Below are 17,973 nucleotides of genomic sequence, written 5' to 3'. Positions count from 1 at the left end.
CTCAAAGTGAGAGTAGTAGTCCAAAGAATCCAAATAATATGAATCTATCTTTGTTGCATTACCTCCTGTCAAAGGAATTTGTTAAATTTATATGCTACAATCAACTCAATGTTTGTTTATTATTGAATGCAATTCAGTAAGCCATAAACAGTATAATTAAAACATACCTTGTGTCTTGAACACTCAATGGTCCTCAAGACTGACAACACTTCATCCAAGATCATCTTGTATCATCCCAGAGGGGAGAAATATTGAGATATTGAATTCTAGAATCTGGCCTCTTCTTTTATAATCGATTCTTAAGTCATTTTTGTATCACATCTTTTCGCTTCAAACTTCCCCACTCTTCATGTATGTCCTATCTCATACGAGGTCATTTCGTCTAGTCCATGTTCAGGAGACAATGGTCCAAAGATCAGCTATGGGACTGGCCTCTATTTCCTGTTTATATGCTGTTTCCTCTGCAAATTTAAATCATCAAATAAGTACTAGTGGAGTACCCTTACTATTTAACATCTTTACATATGTTTTCTTCTTTTTATGAATTACTTATAAAGATCTTGACCAAGCCAGAAGTAGAAACATCACTAAAAATTGGTAAAAGACTGCATTTTAGGATTTATTTATTTTACAATACCCGTCCTAGGGTAGGTAAAATTAATTCATACATGTAGTATACAATACCCATCCTAGGGTTAATACTAGGGTTCTGAACAGAAAATTATTAGATTTTATGATACGTTACTAAGATTAAAATCTAGGTGTAATGCTACTAAACCTCAAGTCTAGAATCCTTATTCTAATTTAACAAAAATCTAGGATATTATCTTCATTCTAGAAAATGTTAAAAATTTAAAGGAGTTTTAAGAAAAAATTGAAATGCAAGGAAATTTGCTTCATTGATGTCCAATAACTGGATCAAATTTAATGCAAATTTAATATATAAAAGGCTATATGTCTGTTTGCCTATTTTCGAACTCTATCTCCTCCGAAACTAATAGTTGCAGAGTGGTGCTAGGAGCTTCAAATGATTGAAATTTTTAAGAACTGTTCTTTTATGAGTTGTTAGCTGGTAAAAAAATTTTTAAGGGGTCAAAAATAGGTCAACATTGAAAAAATCGTTATACATTTTGTACATTCATCTTGGTTTTTAATTTTTAATCAGTTCACATGCATGTCACGTTGGTACAGTGGTAACGTCACCAGCTTTGAATGCTACAGTTTTGCTTTTTGGGTTTGATTTTAGATGATGGTACCCAAATAATATTTTTTTTTTACTTTTGAAGTCACGACTCTATAATGATATATACGAAATTTGGATAAATTAAAATATCATATTTAAGCGTATTTTATGACCGAGCAAAGCCAGGCGACCCCTCCCCAGCTAGTCACATTTATAAAACTCACTATATCTATCTGTCTCCATTTCAAACTGTATTTCCTCCAAAACAAAATGTCACAGAGCAGCACAGGGTAACTCAAATTTTTTGTGGACCATTTTTATGGATCTTTACTCGGTTAAAATAGTTACTAAGGAGTAAAAAAAAAAATTAAAGTCAAAATTGAAATAAATGAGAACTTTACAAGTGTAAATCAACTTAAACTGCTCTTCTACGCATGCGCAAATATATATTCATACATTTGTATGTTATGTTGGTTTCTTTTTAATGATTTCTTATCCAACTGATGATGGCCACACAGTAACATCTCAGGCTAGAACACTACAAATTTTGCTATCGGTTTCAGTTTCGATTCTAGCTGATGGTACCGAAGTCATAAATTTTTAATATCACTTTTGAAATCAAGACTATATATTGGGTACAATATCATAGGAAATAATCGATAGACAATTGACTCTATTATACTCTGGATAAATTAAAATACCATATTTAAGCATATTTTATGACTGGGCAACATGGGCCATCTCACCCCCGCTAGTATATATATAGATATATATATATATATATATATAAATGTAAATTTGGTTCGTTAAAAGTGAATAAAACCATATTTCTACGTTACCAATTTATTTGAAATTTTCAGACAACCCATCTTTAGAGTCGAGGGATGTTTTTATGTTATTAAAATAAATTTACCTCGCGAATTATAAAAATATATTAAATAAAATAAAAATATTTTTCGTAAATGCAGAACTATGTTCCATTTTATTTCCGGTTTGCAGGCAATTCACGACAATTTGACGATTTTGAATTTCAAATTAGAAATGTAATTCTGGGTTCGTTCGTTATCAATAAAACCATATTTGTACATTACCAATTTATTTGAAAGCTTCAGACAGTCTATAAATTAACATCCCAAATTATAAAAATATATAAAATAAAATAAAAATATTTTTCTTAAATGTGTACCTGTGGTCAAAGTTTATTTCCGGTAGAATGCACGTGGGAATGATTTCACTACGATTTGACGATTTGGCATGACAACATTTTCAGTGTTACATCGCTAAGTATAATAGGCATCTCTTATTTTTACATTTTTTATTTCATTTGTTTATCCAAAATCTATATATATAAAAATGTAATGTTTGGTTCGTTAAAAGCGTATAAAACCATATTTCTATGTTACCAATTTAATTGAAATTTTCAGAAATTCTATTTTTAAAGACAAGGAATGTTTGCATGTTATTAAAATAATTTAACATTGCGAATTATAAAAATATTAAATTAAAAAAAAAATATTTTTCGGAACTGCGAGATTATCGCCATTTTATTTCCAGTAGAAATTAGCCTTTCACTTATTGAGATAAGTATCATTTGTATTAATTTTTATGATACTCATGCAGAGAGTGATCCATGCTGAAAAAATGTTATTATTTAAAAAGTCATTCTTAACATGGGGAGGGGAGGATGTTTTGTACCTATTCTGTCAATTACAATTGAATAAAAAAAAAAAAGCATATCGTAAAACTTTAATTAAACGTGGAAATATGATTTAAAAAATAGCGCGGATCGCTCTCTGCATTAGCACTATTTTTATTTATTGCGGACTATTATTCTCATCTTTATTAGTTGTTGTTTCACGACTTTTCGGCCAACTATTCCTCTGGCCTTCATGAAAAGAAGTAAGTCCTTTTATAAATGTTCAGTAACTTTTTCCTTTTATTATTCTTAAAGAGTAAAACTTTTCTTATTCATGAAAAGAGTTAAGCCTATGTAAATAAATAAATGTTTGTACACGTGACAAATTATCAATAAATGGTTTAGTTACTTTTTTTTAAAAATTATTTATGAAAAGACTTAACGTAAATACTGTTTGTAAAAGTGCGAAAGGCGATGTTGTACAACCATCACTCCCACGCTTAATTTCTATACTTATAGGTTTTTGGAATTTTTTTTCACTGGATTATTATTGATTGGACACTAATTAAACAGATTATTAAAAAAAAAATTATAACAAAATCATTATTTCGACATTTGAAAGTGGTGCTCACTTTTTAGTTACAACGTTCTGATAAATCAGTCACCCATTTTGTAACCAATAAAAACGCGGTATATCAAAACCATAGAAAGTAAAAATAATATGAGCCTCTACTGCATTTGTAAGTCAGAAATATATTTGTTTCTCAAAAAAAAAAAAATAGATTGAACATGACTTTTTTTATTGTTTTTATGAAAGTTTCGAGTTTAAAAAATTTTTTTTTTTTTTTACTTATTCAGTTCAAAGTAAGTTTGTGGGTGTTTTTTTTTTTTTTTAATTCTTTTTTATGAAAGGTGAGTTTTTTTGTTGTTTTTTTAAAATTTTTTTAAAGTATTATAAATTTCACTAACATGCTGGAGAAATGTTTAATAATTTGGTATTTTTTTAGATTAGGTCCACCTCCACAATTTTCCTTTCAATGACGACATTATAGGTTTCCGAGTATGCTGAACACGCAAATCGCATTGAAATTTTGCGGAAATAAATAGTTGTATTATGCATTGTATTCTTCGGCGGCCATCTTTTTACATGCACACGCGCCATAAACAAATACACGCACGTAAAAAAGATGGCCGCCAAACATTACAATGCATAATACAACTTTTTATATCATGATAACTACTTATTTCTGCAAAATTTCAAAGAACATGGTAACTAAAAAGTGAGTACCTCTTTCAAATGTTGAAATGATTTTTTTTTTTTCAATTTTTTTTCATAATCTGGTTAGTGTTCAATCAATAATAATCCAGTGAAAAAATTTCAAAAAACCTATCAGTATAGAAACTCCACCACGTAAGTAAATAAATAAAAAATGTTACGTGCGCATGCGTTAGCCTTGACTAGGGGGGTACTAAGGGAACGACCATTAAATAATTCTGCGGGTCGCCATGGAACTCAACGCCCAAGGAGTACCAAAATAGTTTTCATGATCTGAAGAAATTTTTTTTTCGAAAAGTGGGTGATCACTTTTCCATGTAAATTTAACTTAAAATGAGCACCCACTTTCTGGCCACCTGAGGAAGGGGCATTTATTTTCGTGTTTATTGACTTAAAGGTTTTTTGACAAGGCAGTTTGGTACGCGAATGCATATTTAACAGTTTTCGTTTATGCTCACGCATAGTTCAAGGGTTAATACCATGCAAAAGAAATTAAACAAAAAACTTTTTAGCCAAGAAACACACAGAAAAAAGAAAAAAAATTGCATCCATTTTTTTTCTATCGAATTAATTTGCTCTTTTTATTGAAAACTATTTTACCCCGGATTTTTGATATAATTTTCCATTAAGGGCCGTGCGTCTCATGTTCGTAAATAACAAAATTTTTTTTGTAGATTTTGGTGTGCTAAAAACGAATCTGCAAACCGTTTCTGTCGCAAAAAAATAGTTTTTATGATATGAAGAAATTACTTTTTCGAAAAAGCGGCGATCATTTTTCCATGTAAATTTAACTTAAAATGAGCACCCACTTTCTAGCCACCTGAGAGAGGGGGGATTTTTTCCCATGTTTATTGGCTAAATAGCTTTCGTTTATGCTCATGCATAGCGTAAACGAAGGCTACGGCTGTGAAATGGAAAATAGTCCCAGAGTTCAGGGGTTATTACCATACAAAAGAAATCAAACAAAAAACTTTTTAGCCAAGAAACACAGAAAAATGCCCCTCTCTCAGGTGGCCAGAAAGTGGGTGCTCATTCTAAGTTAAATTTACATTGTAAACTGATCACCCACTTTTCGAAAAAGTAATTTCTTCATGTCATGAAAATTTTCTTTTTGCTACGGAAGCGGTTTGCAGATTCGTTTTTAGCACACCGAAATCTACAATAAAATATTTCGTTATATATGAACGTGAAACGGGCCTTAAAGTAAAATAATACCGGATTTTTTGGAGCAGATTTGCCGTTTAGTTGTACAAATATCCTCAAACCAGGTAATCACTAAAAGGGACTTTTAAAAGTCGTCACCTGTATCGAGCAAAAGTTTAAAACCACCGATTATATGCCAGCCTACGTCATGGTAACATATATTGAGTGAGTTCCTAACAGTATTTTGTATAGTTTTTTAGTTTAAACTCATTTTCTCAAAATTTCCCCAAACTTAACGTGTTCGATACAGTCTGCCACCATTTGTTTGTATTTTTCAGATATACTGATAAATATTGAATGTTTTTGAACCGATTATACATTACATAAAAACACTAAAATCTTATCCAGTTAGGTAGAACATTTACTTTTATTGCCTTTGATAACATTTATTTGTTATATATTTATTTTTTGACAACTTCTTTGTATCTGTGTTTAGTAATACAAACCCTTTTCATTTAATGTAATGTTTAGTCGGCTCGAAAAACAGTGTTTATCGGGGTATTTGAAAGCTACAAATGGTGGTGGACACTGTTGACTACTTTAAGTTAGAGAAAGTGAGTTAAAACTAAAAAAACTATACAAAATACTGTCAGAAACCCACCGATTATGCCAGCCTATGTCATGGTAACATATATTCGGTGAGTTTCAGACACTGTTTTGTATAGTTTTTAGTTTTTAACTTACTTTCCCAAACTTAACGTATTCAACAGATTCTGCGACCATTTCTGTTTTTTGAGCCGATTAAACATTTTACATTACATAAAAACACTAAACAATTATCCAATTAGGTAAAAACGTAACTTACCTTACCTTTGCTTTCATTTATTTGTTTTTGGACAACTTTTTCGAATCTGTGTATAGTAACCCCCCCCCCCATCATCAACCAAATATTAATTACTAACTCACATTTTTGTAAGACAACAACAACAAAAAACACATTTAGCGTTTCAACATTTTTGCTACATTCGACTTCATCCACTGATTGTTGGTCAAGTCCAAACCATGAATGATTGACAGAAATTCCCGAGGATCCAGATCAAATTCTGCAAGAGTACCATTTTCTTTCATTTTCGCCTTCTTTTTCACTTTTTGCAGTGGATTGCTGTACTAATATAAGAAACATGCATTTTCTCTTTTTATTAAATTTTTCCATTACACCAAATTGAGCCACTGAAACGCGTGGCAGGGTACAGCTAGTATATATATATATATATATATATATATATATATATATATATATATAAACATAATTTAAGATATTAGTAAATGAATATTATTCATTATAATATTCATTTGCTAATATCTTTCCTCTGATGAGAAGAATGCATTTCTTTAAAACTCAGCAGATTAAAGAAATTTTAATATTTCTTTTTTGAGTATCTTATTGGACAATAAATTCATGAAAAATATAAACTACAGTCTTAAATTGTGTTCTTTAATGACAAGCTGTATTTCCTGTATTGGTCGTATTGAGCTTTTTTATTTGGTTGGGATTACTATATAAATATTAATATTTATATTCACTTTACAGAATATTAATATTTATGTTCACTTTAAGTTTACAGGAGCTTTTGGCTTGTAAACTTAATTTTTACTTCTTCATTATATATATATATATATATATATATATATATATATATATATATTATAAAGGAATCACCATTTATCAAAAGCCCAGGCCACTTGGGGATCAGGGTTAAAAAGTGTACAGTAAATTTATAAATAATTATATATATATTTATTTATGTCTATTCATTAAAAAAAAATTTAATTAAATATATTTATATCTATTTATTTTAAAGTTATAAATAAGATAATACATTGTTTTTGCTGTTTGTTTAAAATTATTCAAAATCACATTGGAATTTCACAAAAATTGCTGTGTTGGACATATAATCTATTATATAAATCTGAACTTTGTATTATTTATTTGGCATTTTTTTTATCAGCGGTTAATCAAATTAAAACAAAATATTTTTTCTTATTTCGCCTGTTACGTAGTGTGATTTTTTGAAATCATAACTGCGATTTGTTTTTTTTTTTGATAATGCATTAAGTCATATCTAATCATTTTTATAATGGTTTTTTCGGTTAAAACAAATTCTACTTTGTTATTTTTAAAACTGAATTATTTTCAGTTTATTTTCGTTACAACAGACTGTAACAAGAAATCTTTCTAGACTGAGGCAGCATGAAAGAAATTCGCTTAAACTGATCGAAAAGTACTCAATATCCTAAGAATAGCTTCTTCTCTTTGTATCCCTTCTGCCGAAATATCTGATACTTCTTTTTTAGGTGATTATATTTTTGTGGTTTTTTCCTTTTTTTTTTTTTTTAAATTGTTGTGGTGATAATGATGGAGTATAGCAGCTGTATTAAAACCGAACTTCATGTCCACCCGGGCAACGCCGGGTATTCATGCTAGTAAATTATAACTGTGATAAATACATGTTGAATTTTTTTTTTTTTTACTCCTTATTGAATAATTATTGAAATAAAAAATAGAGAGAAGATATCCAATCACTTTTGTTCTTTCTTGGAATAACTTTTTCAAAAATGTACTAATTTTCTTACAAGAAATTAATTAAAAGAAAGGGCAAAACGTCAGAGGAGAGGGGGGGGTTATGAGCAGAACAAAACTGAAAGTTAAGAGTCCCGTGCAACACCGGATGAGACAGCAGTTTATATGCTAAAGAATGTACTGGAGATAAAGATATGCATTCAAAGATTTCAAAATGTCTTCTTAAAAAAATTTTTATGTTTGATTATCTACATTCCAGCTGCAGGATATAAAGAGAATGCCAGATTTATTAATCATTTCTCAAAATGCTGAGTCAAATTTTCTTGAAATGCTTGCAAACTTTTTGTTTTGTTTTTAGAAGTTAAATGTATATAATCTTAAAAAACTGCTGATCTAAATATTGTTTTTAAAAGAACTGCTGTGAGGAAACAACAAATTCTTCACTTGTCTGTTAGCTTCTCTTTCTGGATTAATAAACTTGCATTCATTGGGTATACAATAATAATTAAAAGTAAACAAATTTGAATATGGATTCCAAATATATCGTTTCATTATTATCAATCTTAACTTTATTTAGATTTATCAGTATTACAATCAGGTTCAGGTTTAGGATTTTATTTAATTTTTCATTAAAATATATATCTACTGGCTGACTAGTATGTGACTGATAATTGTCCATCAGATTAGCAATACTTATATTACTGCTGTTGTCCTATTACAATTCCAACAAAAGGTACACATGATGCATCTCATGACTTACATGATGCGGGGGGGGGGGGCAAATTTCATGGATTTCATCATTTCCTCATCAAATTTTTTTATTCCCAAATACAGATTTGCATATAAAAAATTTATTTTCTCTGAAACTATTTTCTTGTATTAAAGCTATTGTGATTACAAATAAAAGATATGTTTAAAAATTTGCATAATCTATAATACTACCTGTATGTTAGGGTAGGTTGATTTTGGAATAGTAACAGAGTGCAAAAAGTTACAAATTAACAGAAAAAATGACCACATAATATATTTTTCCCTTAATATTTGAGGAAATGACTTGAAATTGGGAAATAATTTAGACAACAGTGTTACAAATGATATCAGCTGGTAAAGTTGAGACAAGGCATTAAAGCAAATAAATTCAGTAAATATATGTAAAACTATATTTTTATGAGAAATATTAGTGCTGTTCTTCAATAAATCGAGTAATAGTTAAAAAACAAAATAAAATATTTATTTTAAAATACAAATTTAAGTATCACCCTTTAATATTTTTTATATCATTAAATATTGAGAATTAATTCAGTAATGCAAAACAAATAAAATATATTTCATTTTTAAATTAATGTAAACTTATCTTTTTATATACATATTTGATAATAACTTGAAAGTTGTTTTCAAATTAAAAAAAATATATCCAGAGTTTCTCTTTCGGTTTTTCATTAAAAACTGATCTTGTCTAAGTTTAACCTCGTGGGGAGGCAAATAAATAGTGATTTAATTGCTTTTTAAAAGTTATTGTTTTGCCTTCTAAAAATTTTACACAGATTGATTCTGTATATTTTTAAGAAAATCTATTTTTCATCATTAAAAATATTTAATAATTAAAAAATTAATAAATGATAATTTCTATTTAATTTTTTTTTTTACTAATATACAATACAATACTAATACAAAGCCATATAAGCTGCTCCAATATAAGGATTATATTTTATGTTACTTATTTGTTTTCTTATTTTATTTCCCATTTTAATTTAGTAATTTTTATTAAATTTGTATAACGTCTATTACATACTACAATATCTTTGGCCATTCATGGCTCAGGCACCAAAGATCACAGTGTAGTATCTGTTTCGGCAGATACTGCACTAAGAGACCATTGCCCTTGTGGCAATCAGTTTCTGGGCCATGTAGGGTCAACCCTATATACCAAGAGGCAGTACTACCAGCCCCCCCCCCTTTCCCATCCTCCTCTCCACATTAAAAAACGGCCTTGTGCTTAATTTGCTCAGTGGAGAAGCAAATAAATACCCAGACTAATGTGTTTATGGACACGAGGTACTTATCCACAAGAAATGTCTGGCAAACTTCACAGCCTCATAAGATTCACAATTGAAGTATATGCGGTTTGTTGGTTTGAAATAAAAAGGGATAATAAGTTCCATAACCAGCAACTGTGTATTTTCAATGTAATCAATATGATCAAGAAACAGGCGCCTGAAATTCATCAAATTACTTTACAAAATTTACAGCATAATACTTTTGCATTACTGCCTGAAAATGTATTGTATGCTATGGTTATATTAGATGAGCTAGCAGTGGAGGAAGAAGCAATAAAAAAATTGTCCATAAGGTAAGTAATGATTTAGGAATATAATATTGATTAAATTGCTTATGTCTATTTATCGAGTCAGTTAAAAAAAATTTTTAATTTCATCATAAACATTGAAATAGATAAGCTTACATTTTTAAGTTAGCACAATAAAGTAATTATTATATTCTTTCACGAATGAGGGGCCGGACAAAAAATATTTTTTAAAATAACACAAATCAACTTGGTCTGAGTTAATTAACCTTTAATAAAGTGGACTTTGTGAACCGGCATTTACAGAAACATTTTCTGAACATGAACTAAATTGAAGTTGCCAGACAAAGTGTTGAAAGGGCAGTTAAATTAGCAGCCGAAGCTTCTGAATCACTGCATTCAATTCTGAATAGGTATCCCAAACCAAAATTTTATTTTCATTATATCTAAAACAAATTAATGTGGTCATATAGATTTTTGTAAACCATAAACAAAAGTACCAAATTTATTTTGGTAGCTCAATTAGCCATCAAGTTATGATCATACAAAGTTTGTCAGAAAGTTGAAAATTTGCTATCATGGTCCAGAAGCCAAATTTCATAGTATATAACTAAAAATGTAAGCTACTAACAAGTGAAAAATCCTTATAAATGTAATGTCATCTTGTGGTAAATGAAAATTAATACTAATGAAAGCAATAATTATTAGTTGAAACCAACCTAAACACTAGACAAAATCACACTATCAACAGGAAAAAAGTGCAAATATGATACGGAAATGCAACTTTGACTGTTCATATCAATTTCATTTCAATAGCTAATGTATTGAATCTTCTTAGTATGATTCATAACACACTAGACGTCAAGATAATTTTTTCTTTTAATTAAAAATTGATAAAACCACTCAATTGTAGACCATGTAAAAGCAGTCGAACAGACAATTTGGTAAAAAGGGTAAAAAAAAAAAAACGAGTCAAAAGTATACGTTACTGAAATTGCTGTAAAAATGTAACCATTGGAGGTAGAAGCTTAAAATTTTGAAACTTTACTAATTTTTGGGTGAAGAATTCAAAAAAATGTTTGCCTTGTTTCTAATAACAAAACTTTTTGCCACAGAAATATTTTTACTTTGGAGAATTTAAACTCGCCAAAAAAAGAACCGACAACAATAAGATTTAGAAATTTGTTATACAAAAAGTCACAAGTCATTTTCTTTCAAGCATTAAAAAATTTTCAACTTAAAAGACAAGTAAACAAGTAAGATATTTTAGAGGCGGAGGTCTCACTACAATTCCTTTCCTTCTCTCACAATTCTTTCATAAGCTTCTGCTATGGTAGATATATCGAGAACACTCCAAATCCTACCATCACTTGAAACTGGCATTACCTCAAAACCCCATCTGTAAACAAATGTTGACTCTACCTGTGCAATGTCATATGACAAAGGCCATTGAAAAAAATCTTTTCTACCTTTCGTTTGCGATAAAAATTTTATTACAGCACTGGATGCAGATATAACCTCAATGACTTGGCCAATGTAAAAGCTGGTGTCATAGTAGACAGCAACCTATTGCCCTTGATGCTCATAACTGAAGATATTCTGAGATGGTTCTTCATCACAACTGCAGGAGTTATCTGAATGTTCAGCAGATTCACTAAGGGACTTTTTTTGTTGCTTTGGAGGTGGAAATGAATCAACTGGATTTCTTCTCAAGTAGTCAGAGAGAGCAGCTTCCAGTAGAACTTTATTTCCACTGGAGTTGATTTTGACACCTAACACAACTTTGAGATATCTCAGTTCAAGTTTATCAAAAATACCTGATAGAACATATAAGTCTCGGGGGTACTTCTACAGTTTATCGCCGAAAATGGAGACGCCATTTTTTTTGTGCACCTGTCATTAAAATCAAAGGGAGAAATCAGTATTTTAAACTATGACCGAAGCATGAAATGAATAACAAAAAAATTAAACTAGATAATGATTTTTCGGTTTCATTTAAATTTGTTGTTGACCCTTTAAAGTTGCTTTAATTTAAAAAAATGTTTCATTAAAATTATTTATTTGTTTGAGAAAAAAAAAACACTTTTTATAAAAATCCAATGTTGCTTTCATTACAAAATTGTTTTATTAAAATTATATTTTCTTACACAAACTTTTCAATAAATGTTTTTACAATTATATTTTGATAAATTTTTATGCAATAAATGTTTTGGTTTTCAAATGACGCTCGCCCAGTTTAGACAATTATGAATATTTCATTTTCAATAATTTTTTTCGTTTTCTGTCTTTAATAATAATAAAAATACGTCTCATGAAAAACGTTCCCGTTTTCATTAATTAAATTGAAACATTTTCAATTAAACAATTACGGATATATGTTCTCGAATAACCTTTACAGAGATGGTCCCAACGTCCACCTCGTTCTGAGCTCGGGGGAGAGGCCGTCTGACGTAGGTGGTGTTGAGGCAGAAAATTACCCCTTCAATAAAGTGCCCAGTTGTTAACTTAAGGAGAAAAAACCCGTTCCAATAATTAGAATTTTTTATTTTTTTATTTTAAACAGTTCAAATAATTAGAATTTTAAAAAATAAACAGTTCAAATTTTTGATAATTCAACAGTTCAAATAATTGGAATTTTACAAAATAAACAGTTCAAATAATTAGAATTTAAAAACAAAAAAAACAGTCCACATGATTAGAATAGTTCCACGTTGTTAGTTAACCCTGTAAAATTCTGTTGTTTGTTTCACAATATTTGTAAAAGCATTTGTCTGTGACATATCGCATATTTTAGGGTTAGGGTAATTTTCTGCCTCGACACCGCCTACGTCAGACGGCTTCTCCCCGAACTCAGAACGAGGCGGACGTCGGGACTATCTCCGTAAAGGATAACCATGTTCTCTTTCACTTTCTTTATTTACTTGTTTTCATAGTTCTTTCCGGAAGTAATTAGTATCTAGTTTAATTTTTTTGTTATTTATTTCTTTGGTCATAGTTTAAAATACTGATTTCTCCCTTGAATTTTAATGACAGGTGCGCAAAAAAAATGGTGTCTCCATTTTTGGCGATAAACTGTAGAAGTATCGTCTTGGGAATTATTAAATAAACAAAAAAAAATAATTTTTAGAGTGAAATTGATTTTTTCATTTATGCGCCATGTGCACATAACTTAATTATATTTTCAGTTACTATTTTTTAAGTAATGTACAGTGTAATTAAAAAATAATTTAACAAAATCTTCAAATTTATCAAAAACGCCCAATAGAACATAAGCAAAAAAAAATGCACATGATGTGACTTGTTGCGCGTAACTTAAAATTTAGCTATATTTTGTTAATTTATTTTTTTTTTTTACTAAAAATGTTTTTTGGGTTTAAAATGTACCTAGTTTAATTTTTAAAAGATAATTGAACAATGCTGAAGTTTATCCAACCGAAAGAAGATAAAGCAAAGAACATATGAAATTTTGAAAGAAGATATAGAAAATAAACAACTGAAATTTTTTAAATTGTAAATTTTCATTTCTTTTATTGACATGTTTGTCACACTAAAAATATTATTTTAAATAATAACTTTCTATAACTTTTAAATAAATAAAAACAAATCACTAGTGAAACAAGTTGTTTGTTTACATTTTCGGTGGGTCGTGAGGCTCATTCCTGCTGACAGTTGATTTTGGTGATGGTCACTTGGCATTAAGTTGTAAATCTCTAGGTACATTCACTTTTATTAGTTGCGCTCCTTGATTTATGAGCGTAGTAATATGACACGAACAGATTATTAAAGAGGAGATATTTCCCTACAAAACAGTGCGATTTTTGGAATTTTTTCAATTGAATTTCTTTCATATTTCTTTCACTGAAGTTTTCAAGTTGGATTTTTTTGGGAAAAACAGCTTAAAACACTTTTTCTAAGCTCACCATATTGATAAGTGACCTTTTTTCTTTAAAATGGTACTATTTTTTTATACATAGAGACTCACAATATCGCGCGCACCAAATTTGAAAAATACCAACATTTTTTTGTGTGTAAAAAATAAAGTGGCATTCACCAAAATTACTGACATAAATTGAAGTAACCTGGGGAAAAAAAAAACTATTAAAGACACAAGAAAAGAATTATATATCTATAAAGCAAAAAGATTAAATTTTATTTGAATCAAAACTTTATCAAAATAATCCAAAAAAAACCCCGAAATATTGCAAGTTGAAGTTAAGGGAAATTTAACTTTATTTACCAGTTTTCGCATCCTAAACTAGGCTAGTTTGGGATACCTAGTTTGAAGCAAGACATAGGCATATAATTGCAATAGTGCTGTGATACAGCACTATTGCTGTGTCTTCAAATGAGGCCTTCTTTTGCTTATAAGGAATCTTACGTACAGCAATTTAATACAATATGTTAATCAAGAGAGTACACTTTTTTTTTCATTTTTGTTTACTTTTTTATAACAAAATAAATTACCTGTTCTTTCAATCTTTTAAAATGTTATCACTATTTGAATTTATTTAAGGAGGTTAAAAGACAAATATCGGAGTTATCAATGGTAATGTGAGGGTTACATTTTTTAATTCTAGTCATTTTTTTTATCTGTTTTACCGTATTTATTTTATTTTAATAAAACAAAATAACATTTTTGTTTAAATATTGAAATTAATATTTTTTCTAACCAATTTATAAGGTAAATATATAAAAAAACAAAAACCTTTCTAGACATTTATGTAGATGATTTTTAATGTTATTTCCTTGAATAACGGTGCAAGTAAGAAATTTAATTTTTTTGTATAAGTATTATACACACAACTTTTCTGTTGATTTCAAGTTGATTTTTGTTAAAAAGTGAAAAATCAATCTACCCTACTGTACGTACCTGGTATTGCTCAAGGGTTTTTTACTTTCATTGTTGTTTTCATGTTTTTAACAAATAGTTATTTGTTTTAATTAATGGGGATCATGATTACCATTTTGACTATCTTAGTGTATGTATTTGAATTTAGTGTTTTGACAACGATTTATGTGATGCAAAACAGGAATTTATTAAAAACTAATAATTTTGTAACTGACGTTCCCGGCTTTCAAACTAGGATCGATGTGCAAAATATTTTCTGTTCTTGATTAGAAAAGGGGAAATTATTCACGTTTTTATTTATATCCGAATCCAGATTGCTATTTTATGGAGATGGAATATTCCCACATTAAAAACTGACTTTGCTCTTCACTCACGTAGGGGAGGCAAGTAAAGAGGGATAACGTTTATGTTTTTTTATTTAGTAAATTTTTCATATTTATTTTAAATCAAGTATGATTTCAGTATCCCATATCTATTCTCAATTAGAGGAGTAAAAGTCCTCCACAACTGCATCAATTTTTATTTTTTGTATCAATCTAGAGTTCCCCTTTTTGGAGAGCTGGATTCTTACCACATTAAAAACTGCCCTTGCGTCTAATAGTCCTTGTGGTGAGAGTCAATGTTTATATTTTGATTACAAAGAATTAAAACCAAATGAAGCATGATTTTCTATTAAGTAAAAAAACAAATTTACCGATTGATTTGATCAATGATTTTTTAAAAACTTCTGCTGTTATATCAATTTGGCTACAAAGATGACATTAATTTGAAAAATCTTCCTAATGTCTGAAGAATCCTGGGAGAGTACATATTCGGCAGATGAAGAAATAACTTTGATTCCCTCTTCATATGACTACAAGCATAGCTACCCAGTTTGGGCTGTAAAAAATGATAGAAGTTAAATAGTTTTGTAACATTATTATATTAAAACTTCTATCTCTCTCTAGCCATCTTTCCGTCTTTTTTCTTCTCTCATTTTGTCATACCTCTCCTTATCTCTCACTTTATTTTCAACCCAACCCATTCATTTCTCTTGTTTTAATGTGTTGATAACAAAATAATGTAATTCATGTACTGGAGATATCCCTTTTAAATAAAATACTATAATTTTTACATTTACTGCTTTTAGTCAATGCAGAGTAGAATAAAACAAAATGACATTCTTAATGCCATGTGATGCCATTCCTCCCACCTGCTTTTACACTATTATAAAAAAAAATAATGTTAATAATGAAAATGGTACCAAATATAGTACAGTAATATTAATGCAAATATATATTGCTCCTCGACAATATCAAGTAGAAAAGTTTTTGTTATGCCCCACATACCAAATATACTTTAATGTAATTTTAATAAGAAGGCTTTCACAGTACTGACAAACGTGCAGTTCAAATCAAAATATGAAGAGAAATACTGTTGATAATGGTTTTTGATCTCGGACAAACCCAGAACAAATGATCCTGGTCAATTTCTTTCCTCCTCCTCACTTTATTTTACTATATTAAGAAAATCCATAATGTCAATAGTCTGATGAGATTTATCATATATCGCTTCCCAAAGTAATGAAATCTTACAATTATTGATTGCGGACAATGCTGAGAAAACAAATGGTTCTAGTAAATTCCTAATTTCTTGGTTTCACCCCCCCCTCCACACACACACACACACGTAATATGAATGTAAATGATGTTGATAAAGAAAATAGTCCGAAAAGAAATTAATATATACCAGATAGAAAAAGTAATATTGTAATATTACAATTATTAATTTCATTGCTCCAAGGGAATGCTGAGTAGAACAAGTTTCTCTTCCCCTACCCTCACTTACTAAATGTATTACTGTAATTTTAGTAAGCAACCTTTCTCAGCATTGCCAAAAATATGGTTAAAATAAATAGAAATAATGTTGATAATGAAAATTTTATTGTTCCCAGACAACACTGAGTAAAAAAAAAATTTCTGTTGTTCCCACATTCACTTAATAAATATATTACTGTAATGTTAGTAAGATGGCCTACACAGTGCTGCCAAAAGTGCTATTGTATGGAGCACGTTTTACATAAGATGTTCCGCTTACCAGAAGTAATACTTTATTATTATTATTAGCAGGACTCATTTACCAGTGTTAGTATGCCCCCCCATCCCCCCTGCACAAAAAATTAAAGTACTTCTTTTTTTCTTTTTTTTTTTGTTGCTGTTGTTGCTGCTACAGCAGCTGCAGCAGCAGCCCAACATAGCAACTTCCTCACATTTGGAACAAATTTCAAAATGGATACCACCAACCTCCCTATATTAAGAACAGCTTTCACAATAAACACCCCCTTTTGTGACTGGGGGAGTGGTTGGTCATTTTGTGTATTTTTGACAGAAATATATTTCACAGCAAATTAATTAGTTTTGTGGCATATTTGCGTTTAAACATAATAAAAAGTATCTAAATTACACTCAGGTATTTTTCATATATACATAAAAGCAAACTACAATTGTATTTTGGTTTGTGACCTACATAGATATATAAATGGAAGCAAAATAGTTCATGTTAGTTATTAGCCTTGTGAGCCTGCAGGTGCAAAAAAAAAAGTTTTAAAACATTAAGCTATCCCCTATGGAAAATTGCGAATAACATCTAGTACTATGTCGAGCAAACAACAACAACAAGTTCATGCTAACATGCCTTGTCGTTTATGCTGGAATGGAAGTGGTCTGTAAGTCAATGTAGTAAACGAAATATTATAATTAAGAAATAAAGGAAAAGGAAAAAAACAATTGCTGTGTTTTACGTTCTAACTAAATAAATAAATACATAAATAAATAGAAATCTGTAGAAAGAACGGAGACGGGAAGCAGTATTAGAAGAAGCAGTCTTGTGTAGCTGTGTATTGTCTCGGGTGTCCATGAATATATAATAGCATTATCAATGACTTAATTTAATATCGGAAAAGTCCAGAAATGCAAAGTTAATGTAGCAAATAAAACAAAAATCTAGAGCAAAAGGTTTCTAAAG

The 17,973-nt window shown here is 29.4% G+C and overlaps 2 protein-coding genes across 3 annotated transcripts in view; one reads left to right on the top strand and one right to left on the bottom strand.

The window, feature by feature from the left end:
• LOC145268208 (C-Jun-amino-terminal kinase-interacting protein 4-like) overlaps positions 1 to 298 on the bottom strand; it is a 405,923-nt gene extending 405,625 nt beyond the window's left edge. The window contains exon 1 of the mRNA XM_080123500.1: positions 168 to 298. Coding sequence (XP_079979626.1) covers positions 168 to 224 — 57 coding nt within the window. The 5' untranslated portion in view covers positions 225 to 298. The remainder of the gene's footprint in view (positions 1 to 167) is intronic.
• The window catches only part of LOC145268211 (uncharacterized), a 227,321-nt gene that overhangs the window by 120,474 nt on the left and 88,874 nt on the right, over positions 1 to 17,973 (top strand). The window lies entirely within an intron of this gene.

This window comes from Euprymna scolopes, chromosome 43 (genome assembly GCF_053919585.1).
Source record: "Euprymna scolopes isolate OS-2025 chromosome 43, ASM5391958v1, whole genome shotgun sequence".
Lineage (NCBI taxonomy): Eukaryota > Metazoa > Mollusca > Cephalopoda > Sepiida > Sepiolidae > Euprymna > Euprymna scolopes.
This window is presented reverse-complemented; position numbering and strand designations above follow the sequence as displayed.